Genomic DNA, 21,136 nt, shown 5'->3' on the forward strand with positions numbered 1-21,136 from the left:
ACTGTCAGTCTGTCACAAACCCAACTACCCAAGTGACTCAGTCCCCCACATCAGCCACGTGTACACCGTTCCTCTTAACCAACCAATCAACTTCACCCTCAACTCCACGAAAAACTTTCCACACTCGATCATTCCCCACTTATTACAAATTTCCCATTTTACCCTCATAGATTCTCTCCAGAATCTCTCCCTCGCATTACACACTTACATCCCTTCAACTTCAAAACGCGCTCCTCCTCTTCTTCTTCTCTCTCTCTCTCCTCAATTCAACAATGGAGTTTTCAGCTTAACCTCCAAATATCTTCCGAAGAACATTCTAGAAGTAGGAGAGAGAAAACGATCGGAAACTTTAACTTCGCCGGTGGTTTAACGGCGCCGATGGCGGCTGATTCGCCGAAGAAGACGGCGATGAATCAAGATGAAGTTAAGGTTGATATTACTGGAGGAAGTAGTTTCGAACATTCTGGAAGTAATAGTAGCAACAATGGCGATTCTTCTGGTAATTGATTCAACTTTCTAATTTTAACTTCATTTTCTGCTTAATTTGTTGTTTAATTGATTAGAAATTGTATCGGTAACATTAAGTTTATGAACAATTGCAATTAGGTTTCATTGTTTTGTTTTGATTTTGATGATTTTTGTTTTGTTTTTACTTGATAGTTGTGAGTTGTTAATTTTTTGGCATATTGTTTAATAATGTTCAATTTGTTTTTAAGCAACAAAACGTGGCCAGGTAATGTTGATACCTCATGATATAATTTTAGATTGCAATTTGATGATTTGTTTCTTCGGTTTGACTTCATAACATTTATGATTTGTGTTAATTTAATGTGTTTGAAGAGAAAGTTTAAAAAAAAAAAAAAAAAACAAAGTTTACATGAATTATTGGTTTGTTCAAAGTCTAAGATTAGGCTTGTTTTTGACTTTATTCGCAATTGAGAAATTTGTCATTATCTTTCCATGGTGACAATGTGATCGATTTTTTCGAGTGTGTTTAGTGTGCATGATATAGAACTTAAGGATTACACAGAAACTTGTACCGAACGGGTGTATAGTGTACTAGCAGGCTTAATCACCCCAAATCATGTGATAATAAAAACCATCTTTCTTCTGCTAACTTATTGTAGCTATCAAACTCAATTAAGGTTGGAATGTGGAATTTATGAAGCCACCTCTTTAGAGAATCAAATTTTTTACCCTAGCTTTATACATGAAGTATCCATGACTACCTCACTTACAATCTTGACTTTAAGATAATCCACCTCCACTGACCTTGGTCAATTTTGCAACCCCAATCAACATTAAAGGGCCATTTGGTTGCTGGTGATAAATGGTGGTATTTTGGTAATGGAAATGAATTTTAAAGATAACTTAGGAAGGAGTTTAACAAATCCCTGTCATAATGCAATTTCATCCTCAAACATGTGTTTTGTTCAGGTTTTTCATTACCACTTGGGAGGAGGTATTAGCCAATTAGGCGGGAATGAAAATTTCTAAAAAAATGGTCCATTTGGGGTGAACTACTGCATTTCCATGGGAATGAATCGTGATTTTCCTGTACATTTTACCTACAAATTCATTCCCATTACCATCACGTTTGGCTACCTACCAAATGGGTCGTAAGTGCTACACATTAAGAAGGTGAATGAACCTACTTAGTCTTGTAGAGTTCTTGATTTATAGGGTAAGCTCTAGATCAAGATAATTTTGAAGACATCTTAAACTCTTTTTAATTTTTTGACGGGGTGTTATTACATTATTCTGTATTATTCTACGGGGTGTTTCCAACTTTATAATTTTTATATCCGCTGGGCATTTTTTATTAATTAAAATTCACATGGCACCAACTTTTTTATGATAAATATTTTTTACTAACTGAATGTTTGTTACGGAGTACTAACTTTGTAATTAAATTTCATTGATTTAGTTTTGCAAATTAAACATAGCTCGCACTCTCAGTCTTCTTTTGCATATAACCACTTATGCTTATTACAATCTTAAGAGGTGACTGAAGATTAACGATGAAAGATTTTGGAATTTACTATCAAAGTGGCACACCGTGAAAAAAGAATTTTTTTACCAATGACTCAATGAGCATCTAATACCATCTTGATGGTCGTTAAAGAAAGATTGTAATTTCTGAAGGAGTTGACACTAATTAATCGTATAAAGAATTGGAATTTATACCATCAAAGTGGCACAACGTTAAAAAAGACATCTTATACCAGTGAGCCATCAAATACCTTCTTGATGGTCATCAAGGAAAGATTGTAATTGTTGAAGGAGTTGACATTTGACACTAATTAGCCCTTTGCTCGTATAAAGAAAGTACAAGGACAAGTCATCTTATAAACTGTGTCAAGACTACAAGGCCGCCATGTGGATGTTTAAAAAATGCTGTACACCATAAAATTCTAAAACACTAATGCACTATATTAAATATTCTACTCTGTCAATGTGATCTCTAAAGTGCTCACTTCAAAAACAACTTCTAAAAACACTCCACTTTATAGCCACTAAACAAAAACCATCGTCCAATCTTTACATTTTTCTTTGCGCTGAATATATAACTAATGTCAAAAGTGTAAAACTTTATGGGGTCCTGTGTGTGTTTAAATATAGAGATTGGAAACTAGTAGGAAAATAATATCTTGTGTCTTTAGTAATTTGGGATGGGATATTTATTGTCATGAAGAATTATTTGTAAAACCTGTCATTAAGACAATTGGAGGAGCAAGAGAAAATTTAAGACCAAAATATGTGTATATAACCTATTAGTATCTTCATTATAAGGATTTCACCTATTTTTTTTAATATTTAAATCAAGGTTTTACCTTTTTGAAAAAGGTATGATTGGGCAGCACATTAATATATACGAGTATTAGGGGGAAGTAATAGTATTTTTATTACAACATTAGACTTGCCAAGATTCTCAATTATTTTAAAAGGATAGTACCTATAGAGGATAAATCAAGGGTTTATGGTACAATTGAGAAAATAAGGTGCTTAAGTCTAGGTTAAGGCCTTTAGGGTTTAATTTTTTTTTTTTTTATCGAGAATGATTTGGATGGAAGTACTTTACAAGGGTTTGATACCGGTGAATACTTGTGTTTTTGTCTAGGCTTTTCCCTAGATATATATATAAACATACGAGTAAAAGTTTAGAACATGTGTCTGAAATTAAAATTTAGAACATTTGAGTAATAATTTAGAACATCTATGTGAGTAATATGTTTAGAACATTTGATTTAAGAATTAGAACAAGTGATTAAAAATTTATAAAATCTGCTTTATGAAATTTTAAACATATAAGTAAAATTTAGAACATCTGATTTAAGATTATGAACATATGATTAAAAATTTAGAACAAACAAATATAGAATATAGAAAGTGTGAGTAAAAAATTTAGAACATACGAGTAAAAAAATAGAACATACGCTTTAAAATCTGGAACATATAATTAAAAATCTTAGAACACACATTTTAAAATTTAGAACATATAAGTTAAAATTTTGGAACAAGTTATTTAAAATTTATAATATCAAACTTCACTAATTTATGGTTTAGAACATGTGAGTACTAAATTAGAACATTTGATTTAATTTAGAACACCTAGGGAAAAGTTTAGAACATCAGATTTAAAATTTAGAACATACGAGTAAAAATTTAGAACATAAAGAGTGTTCTCACATAAGAAAAATTATCACATAAGAAAAATTCTCACGAGAGCCTCCCCCTATATATATATATATATATATATATATATGCATCGTCACACTGAACAACTTCAACTCCACTCTTGTCGCCAATAAGCAAGAGTGCCATCAAACTCTGCTTGTGCGGCTTGCGCTCTTGTCCCCAAACAATTTAGTGCACACCACACGGATTTGGTGTCAAAGCACTCAGACCTGTCACAAGGACAAGAAACAAAGAAGATAATAGATATGATTAGTTATCTGTTGCATTGTTTTCATATTTGAAAGATTTGTTACTACTACCATTTCTGATTTACATTACACTATCTTTCTTGTGTGAGCTTATTCTGATGATTGTATTTTTGCTGGTTTGGTTAGCTGGCAGGAGTTTTTCTAGAGTGAACACTTTACCGGCAGAAAAGACACAATGTGGTAAACTAGAGCCTGATGTGCTCCCTCCTAAGTTGGAAAGGTCAAAAACTGAGAGGCAACACCCTAGAAATATACTCGCTTCAGAAGCGGCACAAATTTTTGATAACAACATTCCCGTCCAGCAAAAGGTATAATATTCAATCTGTGATCCTTCTTGCAATTTGGTATTTGTTTGTATCTTTATGCTAATTGTTCATAACCATTTCACTGGGAAGTCAGGTGACTAGTTGCTTCAGGCTTGTATGTAGTGGTAGATCTAGTAGATTTGGTAATGAGATGTAAATATAAATGAGATAGGTTTTTTAAAGTGGATTGGTTCCTTATAGTTGCAATTTTAAAGCTCATTGGTTTTGATAAAACTTTCTTCTTTTCAATACAAACAAGGACAAAGTGCATCCCTGAAGGATGGTCTGGACTTGCCATGTGTACTGTGTTTATAGTTTTGTGTAATAATTTGTTTAGTCTGTTGTTGTGAATCTGTGAATACTGCTATTTTTATGCTTATCTTTTTCGTGTAGAACGTCTATTTTTGAGGTTGGTGATTCAGATGCTAATCTTTGAAGTGATGTTGCGAGGTTTCCCCAATTTTTATTTATTTAATTTTTTTTTTTTTCTTTTCTCACAAGGCCAAATGATCTATTAAGTCATCTGTCATGCAGTCATGGATGTGAGATTAGCTGAAATTGGATCAATGTTCTTTGTAATATGGCTATAATAAATTAAGCATTAGAAAACCAGGATTATCTTTTGCAAGTGAACAACCCCTTTTTAATGTAGAAAAATCCTACACAAAGTTGGGCAGTCCTTTTAAGAAAGAAGACACTTGAGACTTGACTGATGATGAGCCCGAAGTCTCCCTCAGGAAAACACCACCCTGACCTCTAGTAATCCACAGCCATACCCGAGAGTCAAAAACTAATTCTAAACATATACAAGCCAAAGGAAAAGAAAAATCTGCAGCTTAAAAGTACTAAGTACTAAGCCACTTTAATTCCTTAGCTGACCCATTCGTAGACATCATTTGCATGAATTGGTCTTTCAAATTCCTCAGCAAAACGACGAACTGACCACAATGCTTCATTGTCTGTTCGTGGCTCATCTAGTTTAGGTAGACAGAGGTCTCACTGGCAGCATATATTACTTATCTCTTGAATTTTGGAAGCCTTTATTATTCTAGGCTTCTAGCAGCCCACTTCAAAATTAATGCATGCTAACGCTAGTTAAGTTAACAATAACACGGTCTTTACAGCTACAAATACAGAGTGAGTATAATGATATTAAAATAACAAATGTTGAATTGTGTAATAAGGTCTTCTTTAGTACTTTTCACACAGTGAACTGTTTACTATTTGCAAAAAGGAGTGAGTCTTCAGTTATTAGGTCATTGTAGCTATTCCAAAATAGTGAAATCCCAAGAACCTTCTGAGTAGCCACCTTTAGCCAATTGTAACCAGATTTGCTAGCAACTTGTTTGTTTAGATTCCTCAACTTGCCTTGCAGACACATATTGGACAAGCAGGTACTCAATAATGAGTATGAGCTCGTCATTATGTTCTTAAAGCATTTAAAAAATGTGTAAATTTGGACTTATATTGTTGAGGTCTTGGGAAACTAGCAAGCCTAGTTGATTAAGAAAAACACTGTAAATAGTAATGAAGCAGTGGGAGAAAGGAGAATTAACAAATGCAGCTAAAGTCACAAATCCGGACTCTTCAAGACCAATATAATCCAACTAGAAAAGATAAGCTTTTACTTCTCTTGCCCGATGTTCCTCTTTCTAATATGTAAATAGTGAGTAGCGGCGTTACCCCGGGTTACTACTTTTATAGTTGTGCAACTGCTAATTTTAAAGAGCATTGAATAGTTTGTATGCAGTTTGTGTCTTCAATACTTTGTAGTATAATATTATTTATTATGCAAGGTTAAAGCTTAATTGACAGTTAGCCTAGATGGTTAAACAATAACCTTTCTTGTAAGAGGTCAAGTGATTGAACCTTTTCATCCATATATTTTTTTCAATATATTTGAGACGACATGGAGTATTGTTGGTTGTGTGGATGACGTGGCATATTGTTGAGTTGAGTGGATGATGTGGCATAATAAGGAGTTGAGTAAGTGATGTAGCGAAATAAAGGGGTCTACGTGGTGTATAGACGTTTTTAGGAACGCCTTTTAATATCTTAGTAATTTAGTATAGATTGCACTTGAGATGTAGTTGCTCGAGCAAAAGAGTCATGAGAACTTTTGGCTTTTAGATGAGTTTTGTGAAATGTGATGGGATCTATTAATTGGGGTTGGTGATCTGATTCATGGAACCCCTTACTGATATTCTGATTATATCAAGTAAAACTTATTAGAGTTTTGAATTTTAGATGAATATCTTGAAATTTATTTTCATGATTTCAAGAAACTTTGACATTGCGTCATTGTAAACGAAAGCTATGTTTTCTACTAAAGGAGGAAGGGGCATGCATATGCAGTTTTTAATTATGCTGGATTGTACACTTAATAGTTAGCTATAAAAAAAGTAATGTAATGAGGTTTTGAGGAGTTTTCCTTAACGAACCCTTCTAGATTTTGGAATTATTCAATTGAAAGCAATGGAAAAGATCACAGACTGGTTAGTGTGGAAATTCATAAATTTTCTGCCTCTATTTTGCTATGTGCTAGATTTTTCACTCAAATGAGTATCCGAATTTTTTCAGATTCCTTCATGTCACATCACTTGCCAATTGAGCTCCTATTTATGGGATGGTGGGTAGGGGTATCTTTGCCAATAATTTATAGTTCTCCACTCTTGTTGCTTTAGAATGCCAGATCACTTGCGCAAGATCATTGGGCACTTTTAATGCTAATGGAATGACATTGGTTGCTGTAGATTTTAGAATATCAATGCAACTACTACAAAAGCCTAAACGTACATTCATTAACCTAAAATGACATTAATTTTTAAGTTTTGTTTCTCTTGTACTTGATCCCTGGTTCTACTGTTATTTTGATTGAGCTTTCATAGTTGTTCGTCTGTAAGGGCATTCTTTTATCAGGAGTTTGAAGTTAAATTTTTTATACTTCTTGCCGATTGGTTTTGATTCTGGGGCTTGTATTGTAACCTTGAAAGTTTTGCAGCTTCAATTGTTGAACAGGATTGCTACGGTAAAAGATGATGGGACTGTGGAGTTTGAAGTTACTGGAGATGTTGATTCTCACACTTTTGGTGGTGGACCAACTGATCTGTATACTGAATGTGCTGATGAAGAAGAATCTCCTGATGTGACAGACCTTCAGTACATTCCACCTCTTCAAATAGTTATGCTAATAGTTGGTACCCGAGGAGATGTGCAGCCTTTCATTGCGATTGGTAAGAAGTTGCAGGTCAGAATTACATCCATTCCTCTGTTCTATGTTTGTTGTTGGTGTGCTCTTACTATGAGTTCTCTATGTAGCTATACGGATGAGGTGTCAGAATATTTCTTTGTTAATTATTTGGTATTCAATTAAATTGTGAAAAGAGATACTCCGTAGTATATACTTCCTCCACTCCGTTTTATTTAAAGGATTTTGCACTGTTCATACTCTCTTTTCTTACGTCATATATTATGAAATAGTCATGTGGGATCTTGTTGGATTTGTCTCAATTTTTACTTTATTAATATCTAATTTATATAATTTTTCTCATAACGCAACTAAAGATAACAATTTAAATTGTGCATTGACAAGCGTGGAGCTCTTGATGGTAAAGTAAACTGGAGAGAAGGAAGTATTACTTAATTGTAAATTTAGGTGTGATTGAGGATATTGGTTATTTTATTTTATTTTTATTTATTTATTTTTTTAAAAAATGATAAAATGTGAGAGGGTGTAAAATTATAAGTTTTTGGTATTGGAAAGAGATGTATTAAGCTAATAACAAGGCCTCTGAAATAGAAGTGTAAAAATTAATTTAGGACAAAAGAAAGGGAAAGTGTACAGATTATTTTGATGTGGGATCAAAGGAGTAACATTTTATTTAATTTAGTACTTCCTCTATTAAATATTAATCAATTTGCAACAAAGGAATATTTTATATCTCACATATGATCCCCCTTTTGTTGCAGTTAATATTTAACAGAGGAAGTATAATAATGTGGGTAAAACTAGTATTTAAATAGTGCAGAAGTCCAATTGTTGTGATTATTAATGAACGGATGATGTAAATCCCCTATTAGCTATTAGTCGATACTCTTAATAGCTAGTTTCCTAACAAGGGTGCTATTCATAATTAGTTTTATTAGAATTTAATTATATTATTTTTACAGAAGATGGTCTAACTCATTCCATATTTATTAGAGTTATTTAATTTCCCACAAGTCACCCATCTGTGTGAGGATCATTAGGTGATGGCTATATCATGTTCTATATAAAGTCATCCTGATGTCACTATACATGTCTTATGTGTTACCCTCTTTTTTTAGAATTATGCAGCTTACTTGCTGTCCTATAGCTGTTTGTTTTCTTTTCTATATGTCTGATAAATTTCTCTTATCATGAAAGAGTGTATGTTGGTTGTATTTTCTGGCTATTAGATGATAAAGAAGAATCTCTGTTCTATATGACTTAGTTAAGCTTCTCTTTGCAGGATTATGGCCATCGGGTTAGACTGGCCACTCATGCTAATTTTAAGGACTTCGTTTTGACATCTGGACTGGAGTTCTTTCCTTTAGGTGGTGACCCAAAGGTTCTTGCCGGGTGTATGTACCTAATTATGGCTCTTCTTCCTTTGCTCTATACTATATTTCCCCCCTTCCCCCTCCTGTGACATTTCTAATTGCATGATTTCTACTGTAGTGCATATATGTTATATGTTGATCCTTCAATATGGTTGCTCAAAGTGGAATAATTTCAAAAAATTTATTCTAGGGAAGAGATTTTCCATTTCCACTAGTTTGATATCATTATCATTGTCATTTGTATCCCTCTTGACATTCTCTTTCACTCTTCCCGCTCACTCTTCTCCCCTATCCTCAATATGAGTGAATAGCCACTGGAGCCTTGCTGGCAGTAGAGAAAAAGGGAGTTGTGAACGATGCATTGTCTGCAGAAGGGGGCAAAGTTCTGTCACAAACTCCATCAAGAGTTTATCTACTGCAAGTTAGTCCGAGATCTTTTCCGGCAGCAGCTGGTGAAGGGCTTGTTTTATCATGTGAAGGATGCGGTGTGACATTTGTCATGACATGTTGGGCTTCATAGAAACACCAGTGGTGGTGATGTGGGGACGTGGGGTAGTGCTGTAGTGGTGCCTCTCTTGGTGGTGGTAGTGTGAGAATGATGGTGATGGTATCATGATACTGAAGAGAGAGGAAATTGCTTGATGGGTATTTAGGGTTGCTACTTTTCCCCTGTGGCCTTATGTGATGTTATTTAAGATTTTAAGGTAATTGTTTCCCCTTATGGTCCTGTGTGATGGCCTATTTGGATTTTTACCCTCTGATGCAATTCCAATCAGACTTAATGGGTTACTCTAATCCTAGTATATGTTGCCCCGTTTTTACTCCAGGAGCAAGGTTTCCCCTTAAGTATGAACGGCTTATGGGAATGATGTGTGTACCTAACCTGTCTTTTTAGGAATAGAAAGTGTTTGCAGGCTAGATATTTCTATTATGATCCCATTTGAAATTGCCTTATAGAAACATTTTGTTTGGTGTGCTGATGGTATCACTTGCTTCAATCTTCATTTCTTGCTTCATCTATTTCACTTGCAAGGGTGTGAATTATAAGTTTGAAAGAGCCTAGACGAGATTAACCGTGTTTGTGTTCAAACTTCAAACTAATTTTGTTAAGTTAAGGCTTTCAGTAAAGTTAAAAAAGGTTCTTGTTTGGTTCTTTTAGGAATTTTGTGTATCCTTGGCTAAGTTTTGTGTATCTTTGCTAATCATTGTCAGTTTGAATTTGCATTTGTGCTTCAACAATCTCCTTGTAATGTCTATCGCTGCTTAACATCTTGTATACATATTAAAATGAAATGACTAATTTGCTAGTGAAAATAAAAAATGGACTTGCAATTATATGTAAATAACTTTTTTGATAAGAAAAAAATGTTAAGATTGTTAACTGCACCAACAAGGAGTGCTTTCTGAATGGACAAGCTATCCTCAAACATAATTGAAGAAATGACTTGCAATTTATTTAACAACCTCCAAATAATTGTTGTTGAAATTCTGAACAACTTTCAAACAATCTTGTTGCTCGAGTTGTTTATGCACATAATAGGAACGAACATATTACTCATGTATGTTCATTTTCTAGCTCATTTACTAAAATGGGCTTAACAATAGTCAAACTTAGTTAATTTATTATTATATATAAATTTTTTTCGCAAGTAACTTTGAGCCAATTCGTGTTCTTCGGTTAGAGTATCACTTTGCAACCTGTTCACTTGTCATGTCAAATCTCACTCTCCCTTGTTTGGTTGGTTGTGATATTGTATATAAACGAATCCTGTGCTTCAACCATCATCTTAAGGCTTTGGTTGGTTAAAGGACCAATTCGACCAAAAGCTTAAGATTGGTTTTGTATGGCGTTAGGGGGGGGGGGGGTTCTACACCTTCTTGATTCTTTTTTTTTTTTTTGTGGGGGTGGGGGGTGGAATTATGTGTCAATAATTTAATACTCCGTATTTATTTTTGGAAGGGGTTGGGGTTGATTAAGCTGGCTACTAAACAGATTGCATCAAGTTCCCTTTCTGTTGGAGATTTTGGATGGTATAATACATGTGTGTACAAGCAATTATTTAGCTTTGTTTTTCTATATTGGCTCTTGTTTTGATTTTTATGTAATATTATTGTTCTTATAATTAGCTGATTTGTTTGTGCAGATATGGTTAAAAATAAAGGCTTTTTGCCTTCTGGACCTTCAGAGATACCTATTCAACGCAATCAGATGAAAGAAATTATATTCTCGTTACTTCCAGCTTGTAAAGATCCTGACATGGATTCCAATGTTCCTTTCAAAGCGGATGCTATCATAGCTAATCCCCCAGCTTATGGTCTGACAACTTTATCTTTGTTTAGCTCTTTCTTTATTTGGGTGATTTCCTTTATATTTTTCCTGTTTGGATTTACAAGTCTTGATTTTAGCACCCTGAAATTTGTTACATTTAGCACCAAAAAAAGGTTTCAGATTGAGAAATTCCAGAGTGTCTAGATTTGAGGGGAGACATGCGTGTTACTTTTTGAGGATGTCTATACTGGGATATAAATGTAATTATAGACCAGAAGGCTTTAAGTTGAACTATTTTCCTTCGACGGACTAGAATAAAAAGAACTTGAGCTCGTTAAGCCAGATATGAATGTTCTTTACATGGGGTATACTTTTAGTCTTACAGTTATCATAGCAGGAGCAACGTGAGTCATTGGTGAAATCTTAGAGTCTGGATGTTAGATAGCTGCAAGGTCAGAAGAGCTCATACATTTTTGGTTATATTTCTTTAATAAACAGTTGTTTCTAGTGAACCCGTCATGCAATACACAATTTTTTGAGTAAGATGAAGATTTATTTGGAAATCAATGCTAGACTCAGATGAGTTACTTGACTTAAGAAATATAATACTTATTTATTTTTAAATTTGCATTGGGAACTTGAATAGGATTGTGATAGTGTATGATTGTCTATTCTTAAGAACTGTTTACTCAGCATTATGAGTAAGTATGGACTTACTAGTTTATGTAATTGTGCATCCTTTGGACCTATGTTTCAAGCTAATGAGATCATGTAATTTGCAGGGCATACGCATGTGGCTGAGGCACTAAAAATACCAATTCACATATTTTTCACCATGCCCTGGACGTAAGTCTTTCTTGGGTGATTAAACCTTAATAAATACAGTTTTACCTTTCTAATTCTTTGAACTTTTTTTCATGCATGTCTTCGTTTTTTTGCTCTTATCAAAATTTACTTAATGTATGCTTATAATCAATTATCTTTTTCTTTTTGGGAAAATACTAGGCCGACTAGTGAATTTCCACATCCTTTGTCACGTGTCAAGCAACCTGCCGGATATAGAGTACGTGCAACCTTTGCAGTCAATCCTTGTATATATATAATAGTTTTTACTGCATAGCACTTAATCTTGTCCTATTTTTGCAGCTTTCTTATCAAATTGTTGACTCTATGATCTGGCTGGGAATTAGAGACATGATAAATGACGTCAGAAAGAAGAAACTGAAGTTGCGCCCTGTAACATATTTGAGTGGTTCACAAGGTTCAGAATCTGATATTCCACATGGATATATTTGGAGCCCTCATCTTGTTCCTAAACCTAAAGGTGATACTGCTTTGACTTTTTGTAGCTAAGAACTTCGATACTATCTATGCTATTTGATCCATTAAGTCTTTAAAAGTCCATCAAAATTTTACTTTATGTTGATTGGGTGCTCTTTTAATCTTTTTAACTTTCTCCCCTTGCAATTTAGTATATATGTTATATTATAATTTTTAGTGCTTGGGTGCAAATTTAATGTGTTGAATTTGTAGAGGATACTCTTACCTCTATTTAATCTTTTGCATTGCTTCATTTGTTACCATTCATTTAGGGAGTTTTGTCTCTCTAACTTAGTATACCGTTTTTGATAGCTTCATTTGTCTTTGTAATATCCAGTTTCATAGAGATACTTCAGTGTCTTTAATTTCCTAAAGATACCTTTTTGTAATATGGAGAGTTTAAGTATATGCAAAAAAGCTACAGAAGACAAAGATGACTTAGAAGGAAGATGCTAAAAAGGACAGAAATTTTTTTTCCCTTCTCCACTCTCCAGGACAATATTGCATTGGATTGGGCCTAGAGTTAAGTTGAGAAGAAGAACTCACATGATAGCCTCGTAAGGATGAGTGGATGACATCTAAATCTGTGTAGCCAATCAAATTTTTGAGGATTAGAAATTCTGATTTTATTCTTGTTGCTGTGTGCTCCCTCCACCCCAATTTAAGTATCACAGTTCCTTTTTCATTTGCCAATTTAATTATTTCATCTTTTTATATGGCATGAACCCACTAATACAAGTTAGGATCCCGAATACTATCTCTTTCAATACTACTAGTCCGTTTCATATTATTTGCTACACTTGCCAAAAATGGATGTTTCATATTATTTGCCATATATTTTTTTTTCTTTTTTAAGTTGTCATTTCTCGCCTCTGCACATGCATCTCTATCTTTCTCTCTCCATTTAACGCTCACAAACAATTTTTTGCCTAGGAGTCCGTGCAACCCTTCGAAGTTACAAATAATAAGAAATGGAGGTAGTATAAAAAAATCCTCCACTATTTTCCGCCGTAGCAACTTTTCTATTAAAGTGTAATAGATAAGCCAACTTGTCACATACAACTTTGTGCAAAGCTTGGTGTGACAGGTAAATTGGGATGGAGGGATTATGTCATCCATTGAAGTCTGTAGCTATGACCTGGTATATGAGACTTAATATTTTGGTGCCCTTTTCCCTTGTTTTTTCCTTGACATCTTAATCAGCGTTCAAATGAGCTTACTGTTGAGCTTCTAGTAGTATTATGACAATCATGTACCAGTGTACCACCGTCTGAATATGGCTCCATGGTTGGTGAATATAGGAGCTTATTTTTAGTGGCATAATAAATTCAGGAACTATGGGAAGTATCATCTGTCGCTGCTTTCTTAGACTTGTTCAACAGGTATCGGACTGGGGTTGGTTGTGGTCATATTCAGGTGACTAAACACTTTTGTTTCTGGTTGGATCCTTTACAGGTGCACATGGGTACCACAATTTAGAATTTTAGATGTTTGAAAACAAAAGAAATAAACTTTTGGGATTGAGGTTGCGCAAGATAGATTCAACTTATCTTGGTTCAGGTCATAATTGGTTATGTTGTCAAATGCTAGGCATTAGTCTAGGCAGGTAATATTGGATTAGCTTGTTTTAGGTACAATCCCGGTAATTCAAATTCAATGACCAAATATGGGTCAATGTTGCTAGGATTATATATCTTGGATGCCATGGCCTTAACTAATGCAGTATTGATAGCCTACTTTTGTAAAGTGATTTGGGTTTGGCTGTTGAAGACCATATGATAAGTCTAGGAAAGCAATATTGCCTGACAACTCTATTTGACTGTTACGAATTAGTATTGTTTAAACTTAGAAGTAGTATGACGATAGAGCATGAATTATAATAAATTTTGAGGAGTATTACTTTCTTTCTGTCATGTTGCCGTATTTTAATATTGGTGGTCAGCCAAATTCATTTCACATTGGCTTTTTGCTTTTTAATCTCTTTCTTAGTTCGGTAATGCATTAGTGGTGATTGGCAAATTGATTCTTCTAGTATCTGAAGATTTTTGTTTTGCTTTCTCATTTGTTTTGATGTTGTACATTGTCTTTATTCATGTTTTGTGCTTGCAGATTGGGGACCCAAGGTTGATGTAGTTGGCTTTTGTTTTCTTGATCTTGCATCAAATTACGAACCTCCTCAGGCTCTCGTAGATTGGCTTAATGCTGGATCAAAACCTATTTATGTTGGATTTGGCAGCCTTGTAAGTGCATCTCACTTACTATTCTGTTTACAAATTTTTTTTGTTGTGTGTGTGTGTGTGTGCGCGCGCGCATGTGCGTGTGCGTGTGCGTGTGCGTGTGTGCAAGGGGTATAACAATCTCAGAACCAACTAAAACTAGGGAAACAGATTGACACTTTACATAGGAGAGCGGTAGTGGATAAGGAGTAAGATGGTGAAATATGTATGCTAAAAATAGAATAAAGCTAAGTGGGTACTAAAAAGGAGGGTGTCCTTAAACTTTGAATAAAATTTCTAAACTCAACAAATTTTCATGATATTCAATCATCCATATCAGGTATAGTCTTCCATCGATAGAGATTTATGTAATTAGAATAGTGGGAGAACTAATGCCTGTTATAGATTTATGAAGAAACCTATCAAGAAACTTAATCAACTATAATTATAGACTTATAACTGTAATAAGAACAAGGCTAACTCCCATCAAGAGATGAGAGTAAAGAATCCTCACTAATGGAGAGAAATTATTTAGAAACACATTATGGTAGCCAGCAGATCTAAGAAAGTACATAAACAACAAAAATTGGGGATTAACATTGGTAAGAAATGATGGAAGCCCTATCACAATGAACATTTAAGACTTGGGTTTCAAGAGAGAGGATGGAGGTGAAGAAGTGAACACACCTTTGGTTGTGTTTTGAGAGTTTTATACCTACTACAACTATTGTCTTCATAAGAAAAACCATTGTAGATATTCAATTTGTTATGTGACCAAGTTCTTGATGGAATATTAAAATTGTGTTAGTTTAAACTCAGTTATCCCTTTGTGGACGCTTTCTGCTTCAGGTATGCTAGAGAAGAGCCGATGTAGTCAAAAGATATTAGATTAAAACTGTACACAAAGATCTGATTTTTCAATTAAACAGGTAAAGTATCTGATGATTTGACACTTACTGACTACTGTGTAAATCTTTCAGTTGCTTATATCTAAAATATAGTTTCACAATAAATGTTATGGAATGATAAATTTGTGATGTTAGACTCTTAAGTCAATGCTAGTTTAGATTTTAGAATTGAATGATGCTGCAATATAAAAATTAGAGTTTATTTGTCACGCGAATTCATTAGCTTCTTTTTAGTGAAGCCATCAAATTAACTTCTAATTGATACAATGGACCAAGTGGCATGATGGATGTGGTTCAACACAAATAAAGAGGTACCAAGTATGTCAAAAGTTGCCTGAAGAAGCTGAAAAAATTAAAAAAAAAAAGTATGATCAATATAGCAAATTGAAGTTGCTGAGGACTTGGGAGTTGCAGTTAATTTTATAACCTTTTCCTGTTTTTCACTTTTTGGTGGGAAGTGGGATGTTTTAGTGGGATGTTTAAGTGTAGGAAAACTAAAAGATGGTAGTAAACGAGAGAATTACGTTTGAGTTGCTTTTTATGATGGGTGTGGCCGTGTGGGCTAGCAACAAAGCAGTATATTGTAATGGCTTCAAGCAAATAACAGTCTCACACACAGCAAATCAATGGAACAGTAAACTTAGAGGAGAAAGATGGCACCTTTCATTCACAAGAAACAAGGTTTTTGCAACGATAGGTTTTGCCTATCACTCTCCACAGTGAGTTTAGCTCACAACTCTCCAAGGATTTTACTCAATACCATGCTTGCCTTCTCTCTTTTCCTCCCCTTTCTTATATACACATCATAAGAAAAAAGATGCCCTAATTGGCTGTTGAGTTTGTCTTTTCTCCAGCCGTCTTTCCTTCTCATTTCTTGGTAGTGTACTGTTGTTAGTGCCACACCCTTGAGTGAGTCTGTATCCTTGTCTTCTTCTGTGGTAGGTATGGACCACTTAGGGTTTAGCTCAATCTATTACATATAGGTAAATAAATGGCTAGTCTAAGAGAGGTATTAGCCCAAAACCAATAGGCACATGGAGGAGTAACCTCTTGATACAAAATGTGGTTATTCTCTCTCCTCTTCACCAAAACCAAATGTAGGATGAGTCACGTGCACATTCATATGATGGAGGTATTCACTAACAAGCTTATTAGGGAAAAATTAGCTTATTTGACCAATATTAGTTCATTGGGCACTTTAAAAAGCTGATTGGGGTGTTTGGTGGTGAGCTGATTCAAAGAGCATATTCCATCAAATAAGCTCATGTTTCAATAAGCTCCTTAGAGGAGCTTTTTCATCAGTTGATTCAAGTATTTTAGGTGAAATTACAATTAAACCCCTATTTCATCCAACACCCTACCTCAACTACCTATTTAAGGTCCTTATTGGTCATTTTGCATATTCAAACAATTTTGAGCAATCTGATATTTATGAAACATTTTTATACAATCAGCTAGTAGGCCTATGACAGCCAGTAATGTACAATTTTAAGCAATCAGCTATTTACCAAACACTTTGTCACATCACACGACATGAGCCAAAATGATTTTATGCAATCAGTTAATATAATCAGTATGTACAATCAACTAGTCAAAATCAGCTAACACGGTTTGCTTTCAGCTTTTCACTAAACATGACAAATATGTGGGTCTTAACTCCACCTACCACATGTGAGTGTCCTTGTAAAGTTAAAAGGGCAAGTGCACTATCCTCACTGAGGCTAGACAGCTTATAGAGATTTAGACATTCGCCACATGATTGAAAGCCTAGAATAATAGTCGGCCAAACCTAATGGTTACATGTTATATTAAAGAAGCTATGAAAATAAACCTGCTAAAATCAATTGGCAATTGGATGAGTATTATTGACTTATAGGTTAAAGGCGATGGGATCTAAACAGCTTGGGGTAAATGCATTATTAGGAAAAGAGCTCTAATGTTTTGGAGAGAAAATGTTCTTTAATTACCTTATTGGTTCTATATAAATTTTATTTATTATTTTTCTCCTTTTGAATTTTTTTCTCGTTGTCTTCTTTGTGTGTGTGTGTGTGTGTGAGGGGAGGGGGGGGGGGGGGGGAGGGATCCTTTATTGTACCTTTTGTGTAGTCTTGTATCTCAATTATCTTGCTTTTATCGTCTCATTAATTAGCTATCTAGCTCCACTAAGCTAAAATGATCAACTTAAAAGCAATGATGTGGCTGGCAGTCAATGAGACACTTAATGGTGGTTGTGAGATTATGGTTTAGACTTTAGAGAATGAGCCTGAACATGATCGCAGAAAGCTGTTGCTTATGTTGGGAGTGGAAGGGAGCTGACAGATTAATTCAAACTTGTGTCATCATGTATCTGAATCATATGGCTTATGTTGCCCCCACCAGCTTAGCTATCTTAGCTCCTTTTAGTTTGAATGATCATGTTAAAGCAATGATGTGCCGGACATGAGGTAGGACACTTAATGGGTTGGAAATCTGAATTAGGCAGATGGGAGGTGATGAGCCTAGATATGACCAGAGATTTATTCATCTTAGTATGCCTGATAGATTTATTAATCTTAGTATGCCTGATAGATTTATTAATCTTAGTATGCCTGAAAATAATGATATGAAAGGGGATTCACTGAATTCAGGTTATTAATTGATCTTGTGTTTTGTTATCTAAGGTAAATGTTTACCGAGTCTCAATTGATTGTCCCACTTAGGAAATACAAGCTATGAAATTTTAACACTTTTCCTAGCGAAAAATTTTCACTTATCGTCAGCTGGTTATAAATGGGAACCTCACTAAGGGCCTTTTTAGTGGTATTGTCATTGTGTCTTCTTATTTCTATTGCTAACAACAGATACTAGAGCTGGTAGATTGCTTTGGTTTTTACACCCTTTAAGACACCATATGTCAACCAATTTGGGCTTCTGATGATCTCCTTTGAAGGCTTGTTAAATTTTATGCTTCTTGGTAGTGCATTGGAGACAATATATTGGTTCACGCGAGGGGAGACTTGTTAGGTGCATGGGATTTAGTTTCAAAACTTTCAATTGATAATTTCATACTCTGAATTTTGAAAAATATAAGCCAGGAGATAGCGCATTACTTCAGCGATCTTCTGCATCTATACCAATTTGTTTTAGAATAAACCATCACTTAGGCCTTTTTTTCAGTGGGTTTGATCTTTTTCTTTAACCTAATTAAGATTTTTTTGGGTGTTCTTTCCTTCTGTTGTTTCCTTCCATTTTATCTATACTGGAATTGGGAACGCGGGATTGAATACTTTGATAAAGTCACTAAGGATGTTTGTTTTTATGGTTTTCTATTGGCAATTGGCTCTGGGTAGTATGAGAGGATGTCAGTGTCAAGATAATATCTGTTACTCTATTAGTCTATATTCCATGAGCACTGAGAAATATAAGAGCAAATAGGTGTTGAAGGTTAATTTATTTCTATATTTGAGTTTTTTATTTTAATATTGCGATTGACCAGCTGCCATCAACCTCTTCTGCTTGAGGCAGTTTTGATATGTTGTTTCACGCAAAGCATTGGTACTTGATGCTGACTGTTTTTATATTGTGCCAGCCTGTACAAGAGCCACATAAAATGACTGAAATAATTGTTGAAGCACTAGAAATTACTGGACAAAGGGGCATCATCAACAAAGGCTGGGGTGGTCTGGGTGACTGTGAGTTGTTTCTTCATCATTTCTCTTTTCCTGTAGTCCTGTGCTGGAGTAGTCTTCATTATTACCACTTTCTATAATCTGTTGTTCGAGTACTAATATAATTTGTCAATAACCACTTTCAATAATTTGTAGTCTTCATTATTACCACTTTCTATAATCTGTTATTCGAGTACTAATATAATTTGTCAATTATATATCAGTGGCTGAAGCTAAGGAATCTATATACCTACTAGACAATTGTCCACATGATTGGCTGTTTCCACATTGTGCAGCTGTGGTATGGCTCAAAATTCTTTTTAACTTTTACTGTATTTGTGATAATCAGATCCCAGTCTACAAACTTGGTTTCCTGAAATTAACCATAAATTTTCTTATTTATGTTATTTGCTTTTAGGTGCATCATGGTGGTGCAGGGACTACAGCTGCAGGCCTCAAAGCTGCGGTAATGTGGTTGTCTTTCGTTACATCTATAAATATAATGCCTTTTGATTGTCGTTAATACCTAATTATGTGCTCTTCTTTATGTAGTGCCCTACATCTATCATACCATTTTTTGGTGACCAACCTTTTTGGGGTGAACGTGTGCATGCTAGAGGTGTAGGTCCTCCACCCATTCCAATTGATGAGTTCTCACTTGACAAGTTGGTTGATGCCATAAAGTATATGCTGGATCCAAAGGTATACAGGAATATTGTTTTCTTTTTTTCCTTTTCCTTGTTGCATTAGGATGGTAGCTGTTATGAACTTTTTCAGCATTTTGCCATTTTTGATTATTAGGTTGCCCATGCGTATTCACTCATTAATTAAATCAATACTCCATATTATAATAAGAGAAGGTTATGTAAATGATTGAGCTGCATCATCTTGTAGAGGGTTCATGAGCATTTTCCTGTTTGTTTGGAATTTGTTGTTGTCCTCTATTCCAGACTTTTTATGGACCTAATGATTGGCCTGGTGAGCCATTAAAGCCATTAAAGGGTCTCTTTTCGCCCCTGGTATCATACGTTCAAATGCTGCTTTAGTTTTTTAAAGTAGATTTTCACATAGTAAATGTGAAAACTGATATTTGTATATTTTCATTGTAGTTTTGTATTCCTTGGTATGAAGCATTCTTGAACATTTGGTATTTATGCAACACGATGAACTTCTTCGGAAACTGATAAGAAATAGGTTGATATAAAGCTTCAAGGTCCGTTAAAATTAGTGAGCTTTATATGCACCGAGTCAAAAGTGTTTGATGCATCCTCACAATCAATTGTTTTCGTGTAAAAACTATTGAAAATGCCAATCTAAAGATAAAATTATTGAGCTTCAAATAAGCATTAGTATCACCGGTCGATCACAAGCTCCAAAATTAATACCATTTAAATAAATAAATTTATGACTTTTACATAGCCCTTAGGGTTGCGTATAGTAGGAATCTTCTAAAAAGTGTCAATCTTGCTCTGCAACATGTGGCATTTGGTCAAATAGGTTTCTGGTGCTTTGGTATGATAATAGTTATGTAATAAACGATGCAGGTGAAAGAGAGGGCAGTTGAGCTTGCAAAGGCAATGGAAAACGAAGATGGTGTAACAGGAGCAGTGAAGGCCTTTTTCAAGCAGCTTCCTCGTAAAAAGGCTGATCCTGATTCAGCTCCTGAGGCATCCAGTGCATTCTCGATAAGTCGCTGCTTTGGTTGTGCTTGAGTCTCGGGTGACTTTTTTGTTTGTATACTTAGTTGTCCATGTATCAATACCATTACTCAGAGGGAAGAGAGGAGAGCAAGTTCTGTGAAGTTGTTGATGTTGTTAGTGCCTGTGGCTGTTTTTATAAGCTTATTAAATTTTCACGCTTTCTGTAAACTGTAAATTTCTATTTACTATTTTACTCCTTGTTCAAATTTTATTTATTTGTGTAAGATAAGAGAATGTTATTTT

General features: G+C 34.6%; 1 protein-coding gene across 1 annotated transcript; it reads left to right on the forward strand.

Annotated features, from left to right (window-relative positions):
- Nucleotides 1–168: 168 nt before the first annotated feature.
- LOC145616695 (sterol 3-beta-glucosyltransferase UGT80A2-like) lies at nt 169–21,136 on the forward strand. The gene is made up of 14 exons (XM_081671449.1): nt 169–499; nt 4,074–4,255; nt 7,254–7,499; nt 8,743–8,854; nt 10,978–11,148; nt 11,885–11,948; nt 12,108–12,165; nt 12,249–12,426; nt 14,532–14,662; nt 19,115–19,217; nt 19,418–19,494; nt 19,612–19,659; nt 19,746–19,895; nt 20,738–21,136. The coding sequence occupies exons 1-14, from the start codon at nt 379–381 to the stop codon at nt 20,903–20,905; spliced, it is 1,809 nt and encodes a 602-aa protein (XP_081527575.1). The 5' UTR covers nt 169–378; the 3' UTR covers nt 20,906–21,136.

The sequence above is a fragment of the Chenopodium album genome, chromosome 3 (assembly GCF_948465745.1).
Source record: "Chenopodium album chromosome 3, dcCheAlbu1.1, whole genome shotgun sequence".
NCBI classification, from domain to species: domain Eukaryota; kingdom Viridiplantae; phylum Streptophyta; class Magnoliopsida; order Caryophyllales; family Amaranthaceae; genus Chenopodium; species Chenopodium album.